The following is a 17,769-nucleotide window of genomic DNA, read 5'->3' on the forward strand; positions in this document are numbered from 1 at the left end:
TCAAATAATTTCCAGAGAATTCTTAACAGCCCCATCAGATTTAAACATCAATTTGTTTGATTGGAGACATGAAACAAATCAGAATGCAACAATAACTATGGTTGGCTATGAAAAGATCCTTATAATGACAGCATGAAGTACTAAGCACTTTGGCTCAGAAGATAGTAGATTGACAAAACTGAACCCTAAAGCCCTCTGTTCTAAGACAACATGTTTGTTGAGCATGGTATTTGTCTTCCTTACAGTATTGTTTTTATTTGTATTCTTTTATGGATTAAAAAAACTATAGTTTTCAAGAGGTATTCATTTAGCAATAAATATTTTGTTAGGCCTGTATACAGGTCTAAGAAATATAACTCTACTGAAATCTGCAGACCAGTAAACTAATCTAATGTACACATACGTCTGTTACTTACTGCTGAAAGAATTAAAGTAGATTATTTTTGCATTTGTTTTCAGAAGGAAATTATTTATGCTAATTTGCATACATTTGGTTTGGTATGTTTAATGTGCATTGTATGACAGAGAAATGGGTGTTGATATTTATTTTTAATGTGACTACATGAAGAACTATCCTAAAGACAAAGTGCGACTGAACTTTGACAGAATTAAAGTGATTCATCCTGAGAGGGTAACCATCTGATCACATTTGATTTAGTGACAGGTAGAAAGGAGCCACAGGATCTCGATAAATGAGAGCTCTGTGAGCCACCGTGGTGAGGCAGACACACTCCCCCACTAACTAGAACATGGGATTCAACTAGGCTTCTCAATGAAAATGCTAATTTCACATAATTACTCTCTTGTTCTTGTCTGTCAATGTGAATATTAAGCAACTTCCTTCCAATGTCACTGTTTGCTTGTAGTTCCTTTGTTTCAGCCCTGTTTTCATGGGAATATATGAGCTAGATTTTGACACTTTCTATGACTTGATTAAGCTGTAATGGGTTTACTCGAGGAGCAGTGTTCAGTGAAGCTTTGTGAAAAAAGTGGATTATTTGTGTTGGCTAAAAACATCAGTGCATGTTTGATCTTATTTACCCCTTTCCTTCTTGTCAGCAAGTTGTATTTTACAGCCTGGAAGTCAGCTTGCAGTTGTGAACTCCGAAAGGCTATATGAAGCAGCTCAAAAACATAGCATCTGATGGCTATTCTGATGTCACCCCATTGCTGTTCACAAGTGGGCTCACTGATGTTTTAGCAGTTGGTAAAGGGGTGGTATTAGCTGTAAAAAAATACACCTAGCTAATTCTGACTGCATCATCTGCTATGGCGATGGAAATCTCATTAAATGCATTGCACCTGCTATAGATTCTGCCTGTGTGGTCAGTATCAGAGAAAACAAGGCATAGAAGAGGCTGTAGCCCTGCATAATTATATTACATATGCTAGGCAGAGGGTCCAGAACATCCTACTTGTTTGGTGGTGTTGGCAGTGGTGAGGGGGATTTGTTTCTATTCATTGCAACTGGTAATTAAAGGGAATCAGAGAGGGGGTGGGCAAAGCTGGGACGGTACTTGTATGGGCCCCAGATGGTTCAGTCTTTGTGGTTTGTTGTGTAGGTGAAGGGAAACAATAAAAACTAAATTAGGAAAAGATAGTGTTTGCAAGGGAAAACAAAGGCAAATAAAACTGACTTCTGAATCAGAACCTGTGTTAATCCAAAAATCTAGCATGTGCGTGTGCTACTATGGTGTTGGGAGATTTATAGTTGAAACCTGTATGTATTCCTTGAAATAGTCTTTTTTAATTAAAAAACAAACAACCAGAAGCAGAAATGCGTACAGTAAGAATCCCATTGTTAATAAGCATGAATTAATCAATGAGTAACACAGCATCCCTAAGGGGGCTCCATTCTCACTCATCTTGTTGGAGCTGCTAATATTATCAGCAAATCCTTTTATCTGTATACTTTAAATACAGTAGGATACCATAGAAAATGATTATACAAAGCTGTCATGAATTTCCATTACAGCTGGTCACTAATGTTTGGAAGCAGAATCTTTATCCATTTTGACTTGGATAAAATTACTTGCCCTATTCATGGTAATCATAATGAAAATCATTACAACAAACATTTGAATTGTCACCTGTGTCATAAAAAAATGATCTGCAGTTGAAACAGGACATCTATAAGAATTGTTGTACTCCTCATAGTTATATTATATGACAGCAGCTTGTAAAATAATACAGTACCAGTATATGCTTTTAAGCAGTTTTTTAAAGGCAAATGTATAGTACAGTAGTCCCTTGCTAATGCAGACATGCCGTTTATTCGGATAAGCCGGACACAATGTATGTCCCCCAATAATATCCAATTAAGTGTGGCACACTGTACTAACACAGAAGTGTGATTTATTTTGTACTACTTATAGGCTAAAGTAAAAAGAAAGTGCGCTAGGTATTCATTTTATTTTACTACTGTACTGTATACTTTGTAGGCCTACTGTACAGATTTATATTTGTACATAATGTAATGTGCACAGAGAACACATTATGTTATTTCAGTGCAATGATTTATACATTGACAATAAATGTAGCTCTATAAATGTATGTGTGTGTAATTTTGTTTTTTAAACTGGACAACCTCTCTGTCTCCTGACATGTCCAGTTTAGTAAGAGATTTCTGTATGTAAAATGAATAACTAAGCAATATAATCATAGATATTACATAGATAAAATATATTACACAATTTCATGATGCATAGCACACCAAAAATTACCAAATTGTGTTGCTGAGTGCTTCCTCAAAGGAATCTAATTCCACTTGTGGGTCAGGTACAAAGTTTCTATAAAAAGTAGCCTATTTTATCTGGGCTGCCGTTTAAATGAAAAGCAATTGACCTGACTATATGTATAATGATATGCAGACCACTCACCAAAACATGTTTTGCCTTGACTGTAGTAAATGGATTAGAGTTGGCTTCCATGATTATTGGCAAAGATTATGGTTTTAATTATATATGATGAGCATGTGCAACATGAATACTTTTAATGCTAGTCTTTCTTTGGTTTCAAGAAAGAAAGACCTTAATGCAATGTACAGTAGTGCCCTTCATAGACCATTGTTTTGGGAGCTTTTACATTTTCTTTGTATTCAAAGGATTTCTTGGACACCACTGCTATGTAAGTAGGCAGACGAAAAGGCCTTCCTGTAGAATCACTATGTTAGTAACAAGAAGGGCAGCGTGGCAAGTCACGTACAGCCTCTGCATTCTCTGTGTGCTGCTAGGACATGATTAGCCTGACTGTGGAGGACAATTGCAGAGGCATCTGTCTGTTAATTTTGAGAGAAAATGTACCAGATGGAGGCTCAAGGTTTAAGTGATTAGAACGCAGTAGATTGGAATACAAATTGGATTAAAAGAAATTAGATTGATATAAATCGAATTGAGTCACAACAGTTTGTGTTGTGCGTACCAAGGGGCAATGGATTATGGGAGAAGCAGATGCTCCAATGAGATAGGAATTAATGTGGCTTTGACACTCCATCTGGGAAGGCCTGAACATCGAGTACATCCCTAATCTCACTCTCCATTTATCAATGCCATAATGTTAATTAGTACTTCATTCATTAACTTACTTACAGTGGAATACAAACTCACCCCTTAGACCTACGCTGCTTGAAAAATTGTTGTGGTGCCAAGAGCTCACTTTCTCTTCCTCTTTAGCAGAGCTCAGCGCCAGGGGGATTAGTGGAATTCAGGGTGTACTTTGGTCCCCTTTCACCTTTTCTTTTTGATAGGGTCACAAGTCAATGATAGACAGAGAAGATATTCACAAGGGAGCCTAGTCCAATGTAGTAGACATACTGGACACAGAGGTGAACTAGAAGGTCTATGACAGTTGATGAACTTTAATTTTCTATGTCTCATCTGGGACCTGGTTCAATTCTACTGGAATGGGAGACCAACACCAATGAGACATGAATTCTAGAATCAAGGCTAATAACAATAACTACAAACAAGTTGAAGTAGGTATGAAGTGGCAACCTAGGAGGGGCTGTACTTCAGTGGGGGCTGAATGATTCCGTGTTTATGTATGCTGTGCAGATGAAGGCCACTAAGGAATACTGCTGCTATTCAATTGACACTGCATATTGTGTACTCCTGGTAAACTGGTAACACTGTAGATAAATATATAAAGGGAGAAAAAATCCTTTGGGTGAGATTGAGAAGCATCGTTTGGACAACCTTTAGTGACGCCATTACCCAGCCTAATGGTCCTTCTTGTTTTTGCTTAACACTTTATTTTGATAATTGTACCTTGTTTCTTTGCTTTGTTTATTTTGTATTTGTAAATAAACACGTGCACCCCCTGAAGAGTCAGGATGCAGGGCAATGATATGAATTTTAGAAATGGTGTGGTGTGGTTTTAACATTTGGTTTATAAAGCAAATATTCCTAGACAATGAATACATTTTCAAACCACCATATCATTCAATACAGTGGATGTTCATTAAATACAGGATAGTGCAGGAACAAGAGCAGCAGTAAATGTTTAGGAGAATCTAAAAAGAAGCACAGACAAATAACTAATTACAGTCAGCACTCTGATATCTGTTACCCAGATACACGTAAGTCGTGTTTTACTGCCCTTGTATTAAAAATAAAATCAATCCTCATATATACTGTATATATATGTAACAAATTAATGCACTTACCCGTCACACCCGATTTCTGACTCACCAGTTTTTTGCTACAAAGCCCATCTCTTCAGTGTTTCAATGTACTTGTTTATCCATCACAGTGTTTTTTTTTTTTCTTTTTTTCTGGCATGGCAAATCAGTCTGTCATCATTATTGTGCAGTTACGCAGCACTTCCTCCAAAAACAAAGCGAACAAGAGAAGGCACAGTAATAGACACGGACAGCAGTGTGGAGTAGTGGTTAGGGCTCTGGACTCTTGACAAGAGGGTCGTGGGTTCAATCCCAGGTGGGGGACACTGCTGCTCAGTAAAAATCCCACTGTATAAATTGGTAATTGTATGTAAAAATAATGTAGTATCTTGTAACAATTGTAAGTCGCCCTGGATAAGGGCCTCTGCTAAGAAATACATAATAATGTAAAAGTTAATCATTAAACAGTTTTAGATACTGTGATACATTTTTTATTTTTTTTTTAATCTGTGATCTTTAATTGTTTTTTTGCATTTTCATTTGCAAGTGAACTGTGACATTATGGCATTATCGAGCACTATATTTTGCAATTTTGAATACTGACTTGGATACTGTTTTAATTCTGGAAACTGGCAGGGTTTTTTTTTAATCTTTTGCTAAATTGCATTGCCTTTTATGTTTTACGCAGTTCTATGCATGGGTAACATTTTGATTTTCATTTTGCTGTTGAGTCGTTAATGGGCAATTTTACATAATGTTAGTACAATACATACTGGATTTCAAAGTATGTACTGTATTACAGTCCACTACCAATACTACTTCTGTTGAAAATATAGTACTGTACCAACAAAACTAACTACAGTACATCTAAATGGAAGCCTACTTATTTTAAAACACAGTCCTTTCAGCTATGTATTTTCTGATGTATCTTTTTTTTTGTTCCCTGAAAAACTGACAAGTGTTTGTCTTTTACTGCTGTGTTATTCCCCCAACTCGTGCGCTAACATATTTCAGTGAAATAAGCAATGAAAGACCTCTCTGGATGAAAAACGAAACAAACAGGAGGACCATCTTCAGATAGTTAAACATTCGAGAGAGATTGCTGTAAATATCCTGCCTTGGCCCTGCTGAATCAAATCTTCCATGAACAATCTACCATCATCATGAGCCATCTCTTGTGATATGCCAGTGTGGCAAAGTGGTTTGCAGTGCGCAGGTGTAGAGCTGATGCAGTGCTCAAGTAATGACAAATAACAACGTTCACGGTGCAGTGATGGTTTATTTATAATCCAAAGTCACTTGACAACTGTAAACAATAATAACTGGTAATACACAGCTATGTGTACTGCTCAGTAAAACCCATGGGGTTTAGTTCCGAAATAATAATAATGGTAAATACACATATAGAACACAGACACGGTCACAATTCCAAAGGGAGTGCTTTTTAACTGTGAGTTGTGAAATACATTTATTTGTGAACAGTAGTGCAGTGTTGTCCAGGTTGGTGCTGGCCTTTAGTGACAGCTCCTGGTAAGTGTTAGCCATCTAACAAGAACGTTTACAATTAGTACGACAAAACAAACAAACACTAAACACTCTCACGGTATATCACAGTCCTTCAGCGGTTCGTTTGTAACCATAACAAAGGAGCAGTTCGCTTGGCCACATACCCTTTTGTACCTTCAGCCACGCCCCCTTGGTTAGTGAGAGCAATCGTTTTTCCTCCAATCCGCGATTGCCACATCACATGACTGACCCTGGAATGAACTATCAAACCATCCAGTCCGGGAGAACACTTCCCTTTACACAGCACCCTCAGAAGGTCGGGAGGGAGATTTACAATCAAGATTCAGTCGTTCTCTGTCACAGTCAGATATAAGAATGAAATAAGAAAGAAAACGGCAACAGTGCCAAAGAAAATAAAAATATGCGCTACAATATACGTCTCCCTATACAGTTCCTCAAACCCAAGTCATATTTTTTCTTTCAGTACGAAATGTGTGTGTGTGTGTGTGCAGAGCAGGGAGTTGTTTGGGTGGTAGGGGTCAGGTTACAACGTGCTCACCTACATACACGTCAGAGGAAATAATTCACTATGTAACACAATTTTTGTTCCTGGGTAGTAAGTGTTATTTCCTAATTGCTTATGCCTCAAAAGTATAGAAAATGGCTGTTATTCCCCACAAACTTTGCTTTTGTGACCAGGACAATGATATTTTGAAATTTACCTATTTCCAATGAGAAAACGGGCGAATTTGTGTCTTTTCGTTCACATAAAGTCAGAAAAAAACAACATATGAATCCAAATTAACATGTATTTATACTAAAGTAATACAAAAATGACTACAAAAGATTTAGAAGTGAGTAGTTTTTCGAGATTTACGATTATACTGTAAATCACTTTCATGAATCAGCCCCCAAATGTAGTCTACCATCATGTTCTCGTTATACTGTCCTTGGTCCTTGGTTCAAAGTCCAGTATATCCTGGTGGAAGCGCTTGCCTTGCTCCTCCAAGTACGCTCCTATGTTCTCCTTGAATTTATCAAGATGAGCATCAAGGATATGGACTTTGAGGGACATCCTACAGCCCATTGTGCCGTAGTTCTTCACCAGAGTCTCAACCAGCTCCACATAGTTTTCGGCCTTGTGATTGCCCAGGAAGCCCCGAACCACTGCGACAAAGCTGTTCCAAGCCGCTTTCTCCTTACTAGTGAGCTTCTTGGGGAATTCATTGCACTCCAGGATCTTCTTTATCTGTGGTCCGACGAAGACACCGGCTTAGACCTTTGCCTCAGACAGCTTAGGGAAGAAGTCTTGAAGGTACTTGAAGGCTGCCGACTCCTTATCTAGAGCTCTGACAAATTGTTTCATAAGGCCCAATTTGATGTGCAGTGGTGGCATCAGCACCTTCCGGGGGTCCACCAGTGGCTCCCACTTGATGTTGTTCCTCCCCACAGAGAACTTGGTCCGCTGTGGCCAGTCCCGCCTGTGGTAGTGCGCCTTGGTGTCCCTGCTGTCCCAAAAGCAAAGATAGCAGGGAAACTTGGTAAAACCGCCTTGGAGACCCATCAGGAATGCCACCATTTTGAAGTCTCCTATGACCTCCCAGCCGTACTCATCATACTTCAAGGTGTCCAGCAAGGTCTTGATGCTGTTGTAATCCTCTTTGAGGTGCACCGAGTGAGCCAGGGGAAGAGACGGGTACTTGTTACCATTATGGAGCAGCACAGCTTTGAGGCTCCTGGATGAGTTGTCAATGAAGAGGCGCCACTCATTCTGGTTACAGGCGATTCCGATTGCCTCGAACAGACTGGTCACATTGTGGCAGAAGCAGAGCCCATCTTGACCGGTGAAGCTGGAAAAAGGTTGGTGACGCTTCCTCTGATCTGCGACTTGCACACTTTCATCCAGCAAGTTCCACTGCTTGAGCCTAGACGTCAAAAGCTCGGCATTGGACTTGGTGAGACTAAGATCTCTAATCAAGTCGTTGAGGTCTTTTTGGTTGGGGTAGTATGGGTTTCTCTCCTCGGCTCCACCTCTGAAATTGTCATCTGGATCTACAACGTCTTCCTCGCTCTCTGGCTTGCTGTTCTCTTCTAAAGACGGCTGCTCTCTCTCCGGAGGAGTGGGTACGGGGAGCTCATGGCAGTGTGGCACCGGTGCGATGGATGAAGGAAGGTCCGGATACGTGATAGCAGGTGCATTCTTGCCAGTCCGACGTTTGGAAGGGTCCACCACGCAGAAGTAGCAGTTGCTTGAGTGGTCAGTGGGTTCCCGCCAAATTCTTGGGATAGCGAACTTCATGGCTCTCTTTTCCCCTCTGTACCATCCTACAAAAATACATTTATTTCACCCATGACTAATGTGTAAGAGATTCTCGCAACATTTTTCATATATGATATATTTTTTCAATAACATTGAAAATTGTAAAACATTTTAAAATTAAAAACTTTTACAATTTTAAAAATTTTAACACATTTTATAACATAAAATTCCGAGCAACAATTGTCCATCTTACCTTCCAGAGTTTTTTTGCAGTGCTCGCAGGTGAAATGAGGTGCCCAGGGTTTGTCTTGATCCCCAACAGGCATGCCGAAATATGCCTTGTAGGCCTCACACATCTTAGCAGATGCTTCCACGGAGTACTTTTTCGCTCTTGTCTTGATAAATTGGCCGCAGACATAGCAAAATGCGTCTGCCGGATGCTTGCAGCCTCTTGATGCCAACTCAGAAAAATGCAGATATGTATCCACTTAGGCAGCTGGAACTAAACTGAACTGGTGGGCTTAAGGCCCCTGTATTTATACTACTATTTATATTACTGGAAAGTTCTAGAAAGTTCTAGAAGTTACTCCAAGTTTACTCAGCACTGAATCTATCTGGAATGTTCTGGAAAATAGGTAAATTTCAAAATATCACTGTCCTGGTCACAAAAGCAAAGTTTGTGGGGAATAATAGCCATTTTCTATACTTTTGAGGCATAAGCAATTAGGAAATAACACTTACTACCCAGGAACAAAAAAAAAAAAAAAAATTGTTACACGGTGTAATCAGATATGCGTCACACTTGTTTTTTTTTTTTTTTTTTTAATTACTTTGTATTATTTTTCACCCAAATTTGGAATGGCCAATTATCATTTGAAGCTCAGCTCACCGCTACCACCCCTGCGCTGACTCGGGAGGGCAATGACAAACACACACTGTCCTCCGAAGCGTGTGTTGTCAGCCGACCGCTTTTTTTCACACTAAGGACTCACCATGCAGCCAACCAAGAGCTACAGCGTCGGAGGACAACGCAGCTCTCGGGCAGCTTACAGGCAAGCCCGCAGGCGCCCGGCCAGACTACAGGGGTCGCTGGTGCGCGGTGAGCCGAGGACACCCTGGCTGACCTAACCCTCTCTCCCCCCGGGCAGTGCTCGGCCAATTGAGCGCCACCCCCTGGGAGCTCCCGTCCTCGGTCGGCAAAGGAATAGCCTGCACTTGAACTCGCGACGTCCAGACTATAGAGCACATCCTGCACTCTACGCAAGTGCTTTTATTGGATGCGCCACTCAGGAGCCCTGCGTCACACTTGTTTAACCATTACTAAAGTCAAAATGTTATAGGATCGGATTTGTGAGTGCTGAGTGTATGTAGGGAATCTGTATTATTATACTTACACAAATTAGAAGAAATTGAAGACAAAATGCATTCTGTAAACTGAGTTATTGATAATTATCGATCACATAATATAGGAGCTGTCTTATCCTGTTTCATTTGTATCAGAGAGAAAGCATTAAGGTCACTAAGATGGATACAGCATACCTAAAGCTTGTCCTAGACCTGTTGTGCTCCTGTCAACTATGTGAATTGTGTTCTTTCCTAAAGCCCCCGCTTTGGGCTAAGTGATGTAAATTTTTGGCTGCCCCTTGGTTCTTATCAAGTGTGTGAAAATGTGGTCACAAAACGCATTAAACTGTTTTATTGAGGTATATTTGCATAATGCCTAGACTGTCTATGGTACAGCATTTCCAGTGTTAAAAGACACTCTTTATTTCACTTTTAACAAATTAGCATTTTAACAGAAACTGTGATTAAAAATGTAAATAGATACAGATGCAGTTGTTTTTTCTTAAACTTGGCTTTATTTAACTTGCTAATCCTTCCGTTGAGGGATACATTTTTAGGAGAAAAAAAAGAACCACAGTGAAATAGAAGCATATTGATAGATGTGTGAGTGGGAGGGAAGTTTTTACAAATCAGTTAGTATTACATGAATGAGCCAAAGATTTTAAAGTAACATGCAGACGTGAAATGATAGTATGGAAGTCTACCAGATAAATGATTATCTTAAATAAAAACTGATGTTGGGATTTAAAAAAAAGGGGATGTGCAATATTATAGTTCAGACTTGTCAAAGATACATATACACATGCACAGAATCAGCCTTTGATCAACATTTGAATCATAATAAATAATGACAGCAAAATTCCCTTTAGCTTCAATGCAAATGACCTGTTTGTGCTGGAGTCTTTGATGTGGTCATATAGGATATGTGATGGGGAACTGCTCAATGTGAACAGTATTCTTGGGGGAGACAGAGGGATTTTTTTTTAAATTCTAGTTTATGTCCTTGTTTTGGGTAATGTGTTTCTGTGTAATGCTTTCTTGTTTTATGTAAAGTACATATACCACAAACAGTACAAAGTTATGTTTCATTATATGCAAATAAATACAATGTGATTTTGTAACGTTTTAGTGTGTGAACAGCAGTGGGATGTACAGCGGAAAGGCAGTGTGGTTATAGGTAAAATTAGGTAAAATTTAGTTTTCTAAAAAAATACACGTAGAAGTAAAATACAAATCAGTACGGAAGCTTCCTAGTGCCAAAAAAAAAGAAGGACTGTATATCTATTTTTTTAAGTCCTACATAGGCGATATAAAGTCCTACCTTTTTTAATTGGCACTAGGACACTTCTGTAAATCAGCAACCACAACCTTCCAATGGGAATATGTACAAATTAAATGCACAAACATGTGTAGTTCAGATTCCCTGTACAATGTAATTATTCAAACACAAATGTGTTACCAAATTAAAATACCTACTCTTTAAATAACCCTAATATTGATATAAATATGTCAGCATTCTGACCTGGTATGTTTTTGAAGGACCCATAAACAGTTGCTAAGGTGTAAAATACATCACCTCTACACATATGGCAAATAATGTTAGAATAAAACTAATAATATGTTTGTCACACCACAATCGTGATGCCATTGAAAAGCCATCAATAAAATGGCAGTTTTTCAGATGGTAACTGGTGTATACAAAAGTGAAACCTTTCCCGTTATCTGAGCCTCTTTTTGTTTGTGTCCTAGGATCCCGCCTTCGTCAGGAGGATTCCCCCCCTCGGATAGTGGAACACCCCTCTGACCTCATTGTCTCCAAAGGAGAGCCCGCCACTTTGAACTGCAAGGCGGAAGGCCGGCCTACCCCCACCATCGAGTGGTATAAGGATGGTGAGCGGGTGGAGACCGACAAGGATGATCCTCGCTCCCACCGCATGCTGCTTCCCAGCGGCTCGCTCTTCTTCCTCCGCATCGTGCATGGCCGACGCAGTAAACCGGACGAGGGGAGTTACGTCTGCGTGGCCAGGAACTACCTGGGGGAAGCCGTGAGTCACAATGCATCGCTGGAGGTGGCATGTGAGTACTGTTTTGTCATTGCTAATAACCACATGGTATGGCTTTTGAGCTTGGTCATGAAAAGCAACACACACACAGCATGTCAACAGAAGTCAAAGAAAGCCAAAAGGTACAACAATTTAACACCATGCCTAGATCTAAGCTTGGATAGAATTCCATATTATAGTTGATGTTAAATATCTGTTGGTTTCAGTTTTAAATGTGTAATAATTCTATCAAAAAAATGTTACTCCACAGTTTCCTTATTGAAGTGCAAGAAAAAAAAGAAAAGAAAATATGTTGGTTCTATTGGCATAGGAGGGTTCTATGTTAATCTTTATATTATACAGGTATTTTGTTTCCTGGCATTGGTGTACATTTCAGATGGCAAAACTGGTGTAACAGATGTGACTTCCACTTAAGGTTGAGCCCATCATTCTAAATGGCTTATTGCAAATCAATCATCAGTTTTTATGCAATGAATTTCAGGGGGTATTGAATGTGCAATCATTCTGTTTTGTTAAGCAAGCATTCTGAAGGTGTACATTGGTGTTTCGCATGTACAGGTTTTTCAGACACTGGTTTAGAAAGGCACACTTCAACAAAAATCTCGTTGATGTTCTTTCCAGTTGATGCCTATAGTTTCACAAAGCCTGGACCTCTGGCTTAGAGTTTTAACTGACACAGCTGGTGGTGTGTCATGCATGAGTTGAAGTCAGATAACAGCAAATTGCTAAAATAATAATAAAAAAAGTTAGCTTTCATTGAACGGTATTGTAGGAATGATCATAGAACATGAAATTCAAGAGCACAAACCATAGCTGGAGTTTTTTGTCACAGCAGTGTGCACCTGACATCGTATTATTTTAGTTTTCATGTCTTTGAAGATGGACTGACTGCATTTTCCTATTATACTCTTTCAGGATTAATCTTGCGTTCCCATGCAATAAGGCATACGTCACTTACGCTTGTGCTGCCTTTGTGTTTTCAGAAAAAATAGATCAATGTATTAGACAGCGTTGTGGTGAAGGTATATATTATCTTCTGTATTACAATTGAATTTTGAGTACAGCTCGGTTTCCACTTGTGATGATTATTGTTATTGATATTCCTTTGTATGCACAGATAACTATCTGTATAATTGTTAGTAATTGAGTGTTATTGTATATCGATTTATATTAAAAGGCACTTTAAATTATTATATAAGTTAATATATGCAATTGAGCCACTCTTATGATGAGTGTTTTTTTTGTTGTTTTTTTTGCATATCACTTTGGGTTGACAAGATTACTGTTCATTGTTAACTAGGTTTAATGACAGATTAAGGTTTAAATGGTCAAAGCTGAAGAAACAAATGCTATAGAAAAATGTTGCATTCATCGTCATTTATGCATCAATTGATTTTTGCAATTGGTCTGCAAAAACTATGGCATTATACATCCCTTGAAGTATAACATGTACAGAGTTGTCAAGTCTCATTTTTATTAAAGATTACTGTTGATTTCCAAAGCTGTAGCAGTTGTGGTTAAGCAAGATAGTATACATGTGTGTGTGTGTGTGTGTGTGTGTGTGTGTGTGTTTGTGTGTGTGTGTGTGATGTATTTTCGCAATGAAATGTTAGCATTCCCATAATTCTTGCTCTGCAAAGTCAGTTAGGGTTGACCTTGAGAACTGTCTGTTTGTGTATTCAAGAAAAACAATATGACAGATTTTCATTGTCTGCCCAGCTTGAAGAATTGGATTGCCAGTAACAGGCTACTGCAATAAAGTTCCATACCATAACAGCAGTATGTATGAGTATATATCTATATCTATATCTATATCTATATCTATCTATCTATCTATAATAGTTATAGTGGAAAATGATTGACCCGACAGGGTGCTATAATGCCTGAAGCTGGTTACTGAGTCTGCAGTACATATTTAATATGTGAGTCAGTCAAAATAATAAGAGAGGCACGGTTGGATAGTAAATATGACTTTATATACTGTAAAGCCATAAGTATTTGCAAGCCTTTTACTATGTGTTTTTCACGTGTTTGGCATGAATATCTTAGTGCTGTACATATAATGAAGTAACATACCAGTGCAACAGGTCGCCAACATTTCTGGAGCAAAATAGGTTTTATGGATGTGCAAAATATTTTGGTTGCAAATATTTATGGCTTTACAATATTTTCTGTAAATATAACTAATACAGCATAAGTAAATAAGTAAATAACATAAGTAAATAACAGAAAATGTTTTTGAAGTTCATACCACAAGTTTTTTTCTTTTTTTTTTAGTATGTTTTGTTATTCATTTTCTGTTAAATCACAGAGTCGCTGTTCAGCAGTTTTTTCATTCAGCCATTTTATCTTGTTGTTAGGCGTGGAGGTGGAGGGTGTTCCTTTGAAAAGGGCAGGACTGGCAGTGATGTGAACCAAACACATGACAGATGGAGACTATTGCCCGGTGGTGTAATTATGTTAGGGCAATAGTTCAATCTATTTTTCCTCCAATTATGAGGTTTTAACCAATCACAAGCCAGAATTTCTAGCCACTGACTATTAGTTATATATATATATATAAATAGCAATTGTTTATGAAAATAAAAGCACCCTCCTTTCTCAAAAGGATTGACATATCTGAACTTTGAATGTGCAACTTTCCAGTGGGAGTATCAGAAGACACTTTGTGAAGCAGCAAACCAGGATTGGATTTCGGTTCTGAGAGCCAGAGTGCTGCTTGTTTGAAACACAGGGGAGCAAGGGGGGTTCATTCACCATCCAAGCATGCCTCTGATCAAGCATAAGTCGCTGGCTATCCCTTGAGGTCCAGCTGTAGCCCCAGGTGTTAAATATGTGACAGCAGCTTGATCTATCGACCAGTGTAAGAGGGGTTTCAGTCCTAAATGAAAATTCATGAAAAATTGATGAAGTCTCCAGATTATTTTTTCCTTTTTCCGTCCTCGCTGCTGGGTGCCAGTGCAGTGGGGGGAGATTAAATGAGGTGTTGAATGCTTTTGGGGCTAGGAGGTTATGGTTCAAGGGTCAAATGTCACTTGCGCTTCCTAAACTTCCAAAGTGAAGAGCGCAGGGCCATTTCTAGATTGAGCAGGAGCTTAACCGGGCTTTGAGATCACAATGAGAGAAGCTTAAATATCAAAACGCAGTACTCTGGAAGAGCTCAGTTTTTGCTCACTCTCTCTTACACTTTGCCCCTTCCACAAATGAGTAAGCAGAGTCGTTCTGATAATTGAATTGCTGCTTTGAAACAGATTGAATTGTGTGTCTGCAGGGTGGTTTAAACCTATTTCTCCCTGGACTCCTGGATGGGCTACAGCATTATTTATAGACAGCATATTGCTAAAGTAGTAGGATTAAGTTAGCTCTGCAAATAAAATAAAAAACAATCTTGTTTGCTTTAAATCCTCATTAAATTGGCATTTTATCTCTCCAGGTATGTTAGGTTACTGTGGCAAACACATAATTTAGAGGCCTAAAAAGTATTTAGGTTAAAAGTTTTACCTTAATGTATGTATGGTAGATTACTCTGCAGTGTTCTATTACTGTTCTAGTACATGCACTAAAATTTGAAAAAAAAAAAAAAACAGTCATGACTGTTATATGGAAAAGGAATTATTTCATCAAAAATACTAACCAGCAATTTAGCAATATGACCATGTAAAAGCACATTACAGCTAAGCTATCACTTGTTTGCCCAAACTATGGTAAGGCATCTAAAACAATCAAATAAAAAAAATGTTGGATTCCAATACCCCTCAAAAAGGAGCATGACAGTCTTCAAATCTAGCTGCAATGTTTCTCAGCAGGGTGAAATATTATTCAAAGGAAACACTGGGTTCAGAGAAAACAGTAATCTTATGGATACTTATGTAGCTCAGCAGGTCCAACAAATAATTCAGAAGAGCTAAAACTGGAAATCATGACAGGCCTTCTCTCAGAAGGTGGAGATCAAAGGGAGGGTGACATATTGCTGAACTGTCCCAGAGGGCACATCTACAGCTCAGCACTGTGCAACACTAGAATCCTCTAGTGGACACACAGGTAGTTTGCAATGCATAGTCTAAACACAGTATTGTACAATACATGTATTAGCCTTTAGTCTGCGTGAGACTAAGGGGTCATGCTAAACGATCATCATGATTCGCACATATGTTTTTCAGCATAAAACAGATTTGTCAATTCAATAAACAGATCATAGATATTTTCAACATTTTTTTTGAACAAAAGTTATTTAAACATACATATTCAGTCATAAACCTTAGGTAGCATTTAATGTTAACAGTAACATTAAAACATAACACATTATTTGGCAGATAATACTGTGGCTGTGGTAAAAAGAAATTGATTTCTTGAGTGTATATTGATTATCAGTATATGTTTATGATTCATTCATTTTGTGGGCATTATGCTGAAAGCACTAGCTGCATGCTGTGTAAGCCAAAATTCAAAAAGGCTTTATTGATTTTCTTTGTGGTCTCCTCTTAGGAGTAATGAAGACAGATTGCAAGATGGTGAAAATATAGAAAGACTTTCAGAAAGTTGCTAAAATAATGAGATGGGCATTGTTAGCACTTTACAGTAGTTATTGATATAAAACACAGAACAAGTGCAAGTTAAAAAACATGTAATTATTCATGTAATTAAAACCTACTTCTATCTATTAGTTTATGCTTAAGGATATGTTCATTAAGGGGCTTCTCATCATATAGACAGTATGATGTATAACATATAAAATTCTTCCTTTTCTTACTGCACTTCCTCTTCACCCTGATAACTTGTTGTGTTTCCTTGGTTACTACAATCTTGTGTTCAGGGAATCAAGGAATGTATTTTATACATTGCACATCTTAAGCATTGATTGAAAGAACAGAGAAGATTACAAAAACATCCAAAATGTGAAAATGTTGGCAAAAAAATTGATGAAGAAATACTATTATATTTTGTAATACATGCTGTTCAAGCCAGTCAAAAAGTATACCTTTGAGGAGATCCCAGAAAGTCTTGTTTTTGTGATGCAATAAACTTTATCAGTGTGCATGGGAATGCTGGGCGACTGCCTGGAGTATTATCATGTGATAACACAGGTTAAAAGCCCATGCAACCACTGTCTAGCTCCTTATAAAACTGACTGAATATGTCAGCTTTATATCTTTATTTTGTACAAGTCATCTAATTCGATACCATTTTTTTTTTCATCTCCAACGAATACCAGGCAGCCTGTGGTCAGCAGAATGCTTTGCAGATTAGTATAACTCTTTGAAGTCAATCACAAAGAAAACTTAACACAAAACTTGGGTGCAGCTCAATCTAATGAGTAGTATTCTTTTTTTTTTTGGTGGGGGGGGGTACTTCTAGAAGCTTCTTGTATTTCTTGCCGTCTTATTGAAACAAGGAACTACCAATACCAAAAAAAAAAAAGTATTATGCTTGGATCAAGCAAGCCATCCATAAAATAATTATGCAGGTATGATAATTTCCTTAGGTGATCTGTGCATCCATTGCAAGGCATGCATGAAATTCTTCCTTATCCTTACTTGCAATCATACTTGCACAGCTCTTGCTTTATAATTGCATGTCTGGTCTTGCATGTCTTGCTTGGTCCCAGCATGGTCTTTGTATTTTTTTGGTATGGGCAGTAATATGATGTACACCAATGCTTTTTCCTTTTTGATTTTCTCAAATCAACCACTTTCACACACTCTACAAATGCTGTTAAATAATAAAAGTTGACCGTGCACAGATTTTAGCTGATTTAACAAATGCCTTTATTGCATAGCAGAAGTAATTGATTCTTTAGTATGTGTTACAAAAGCCTCCATTAAGTGGGTACATGACACCATAAAAATCATTTTATAGGTCGCACTGGCGTAAAAGTCGCTCCCCCCTTTTTGAGACTTCAGTTTTAGGAAAACACTTTTTTTTATGTTTAAAATACTTTTTTTACAATTGTTTTTTTTCCTCCCTACATGGTCAACAGC

General features: G+C 38.2%; 1 protein-coding gene across 9 annotated transcripts in view; it reads left to right on the plus strand.

Annotated features, from left to right (window-relative positions):
* LOC117405606 (roundabout homolog 2) overlaps nucleotides 1-17,769 on the plus strand; it is a 714,952-nt gene that overhangs the window by 436,990 nt on the left and 260,193 nt on the right. For all 9 annotated transcript variants that reach the window (XM_059031304.1, XM_059031303.1, XM_059031309.1 and 6 more), the window contains one exon: nucleotides 11,478-11,804. In XM_059031304.1, coding sequence (XP_058887287.1) covers nucleotides 11,478-11,804 — 327 coding nt within the window. The remainder of the gene's footprint in view (nucleotides 1-11,477; nucleotides 11,805-17,769) is intronic.

The sequence above is a fragment of the Acipenser ruthenus genome, chromosome 9 (genome assembly GCF_902713425.1).
Source record: "Acipenser ruthenus chromosome 9, fAciRut3.2 maternal haplotype, whole genome shotgun sequence".
NCBI classification, from domain to species: Eukaryota; Metazoa; Chordata; class Actinopteri; order Acipenseriformes; family Acipenseridae; genus Acipenser; species Acipenser ruthenus.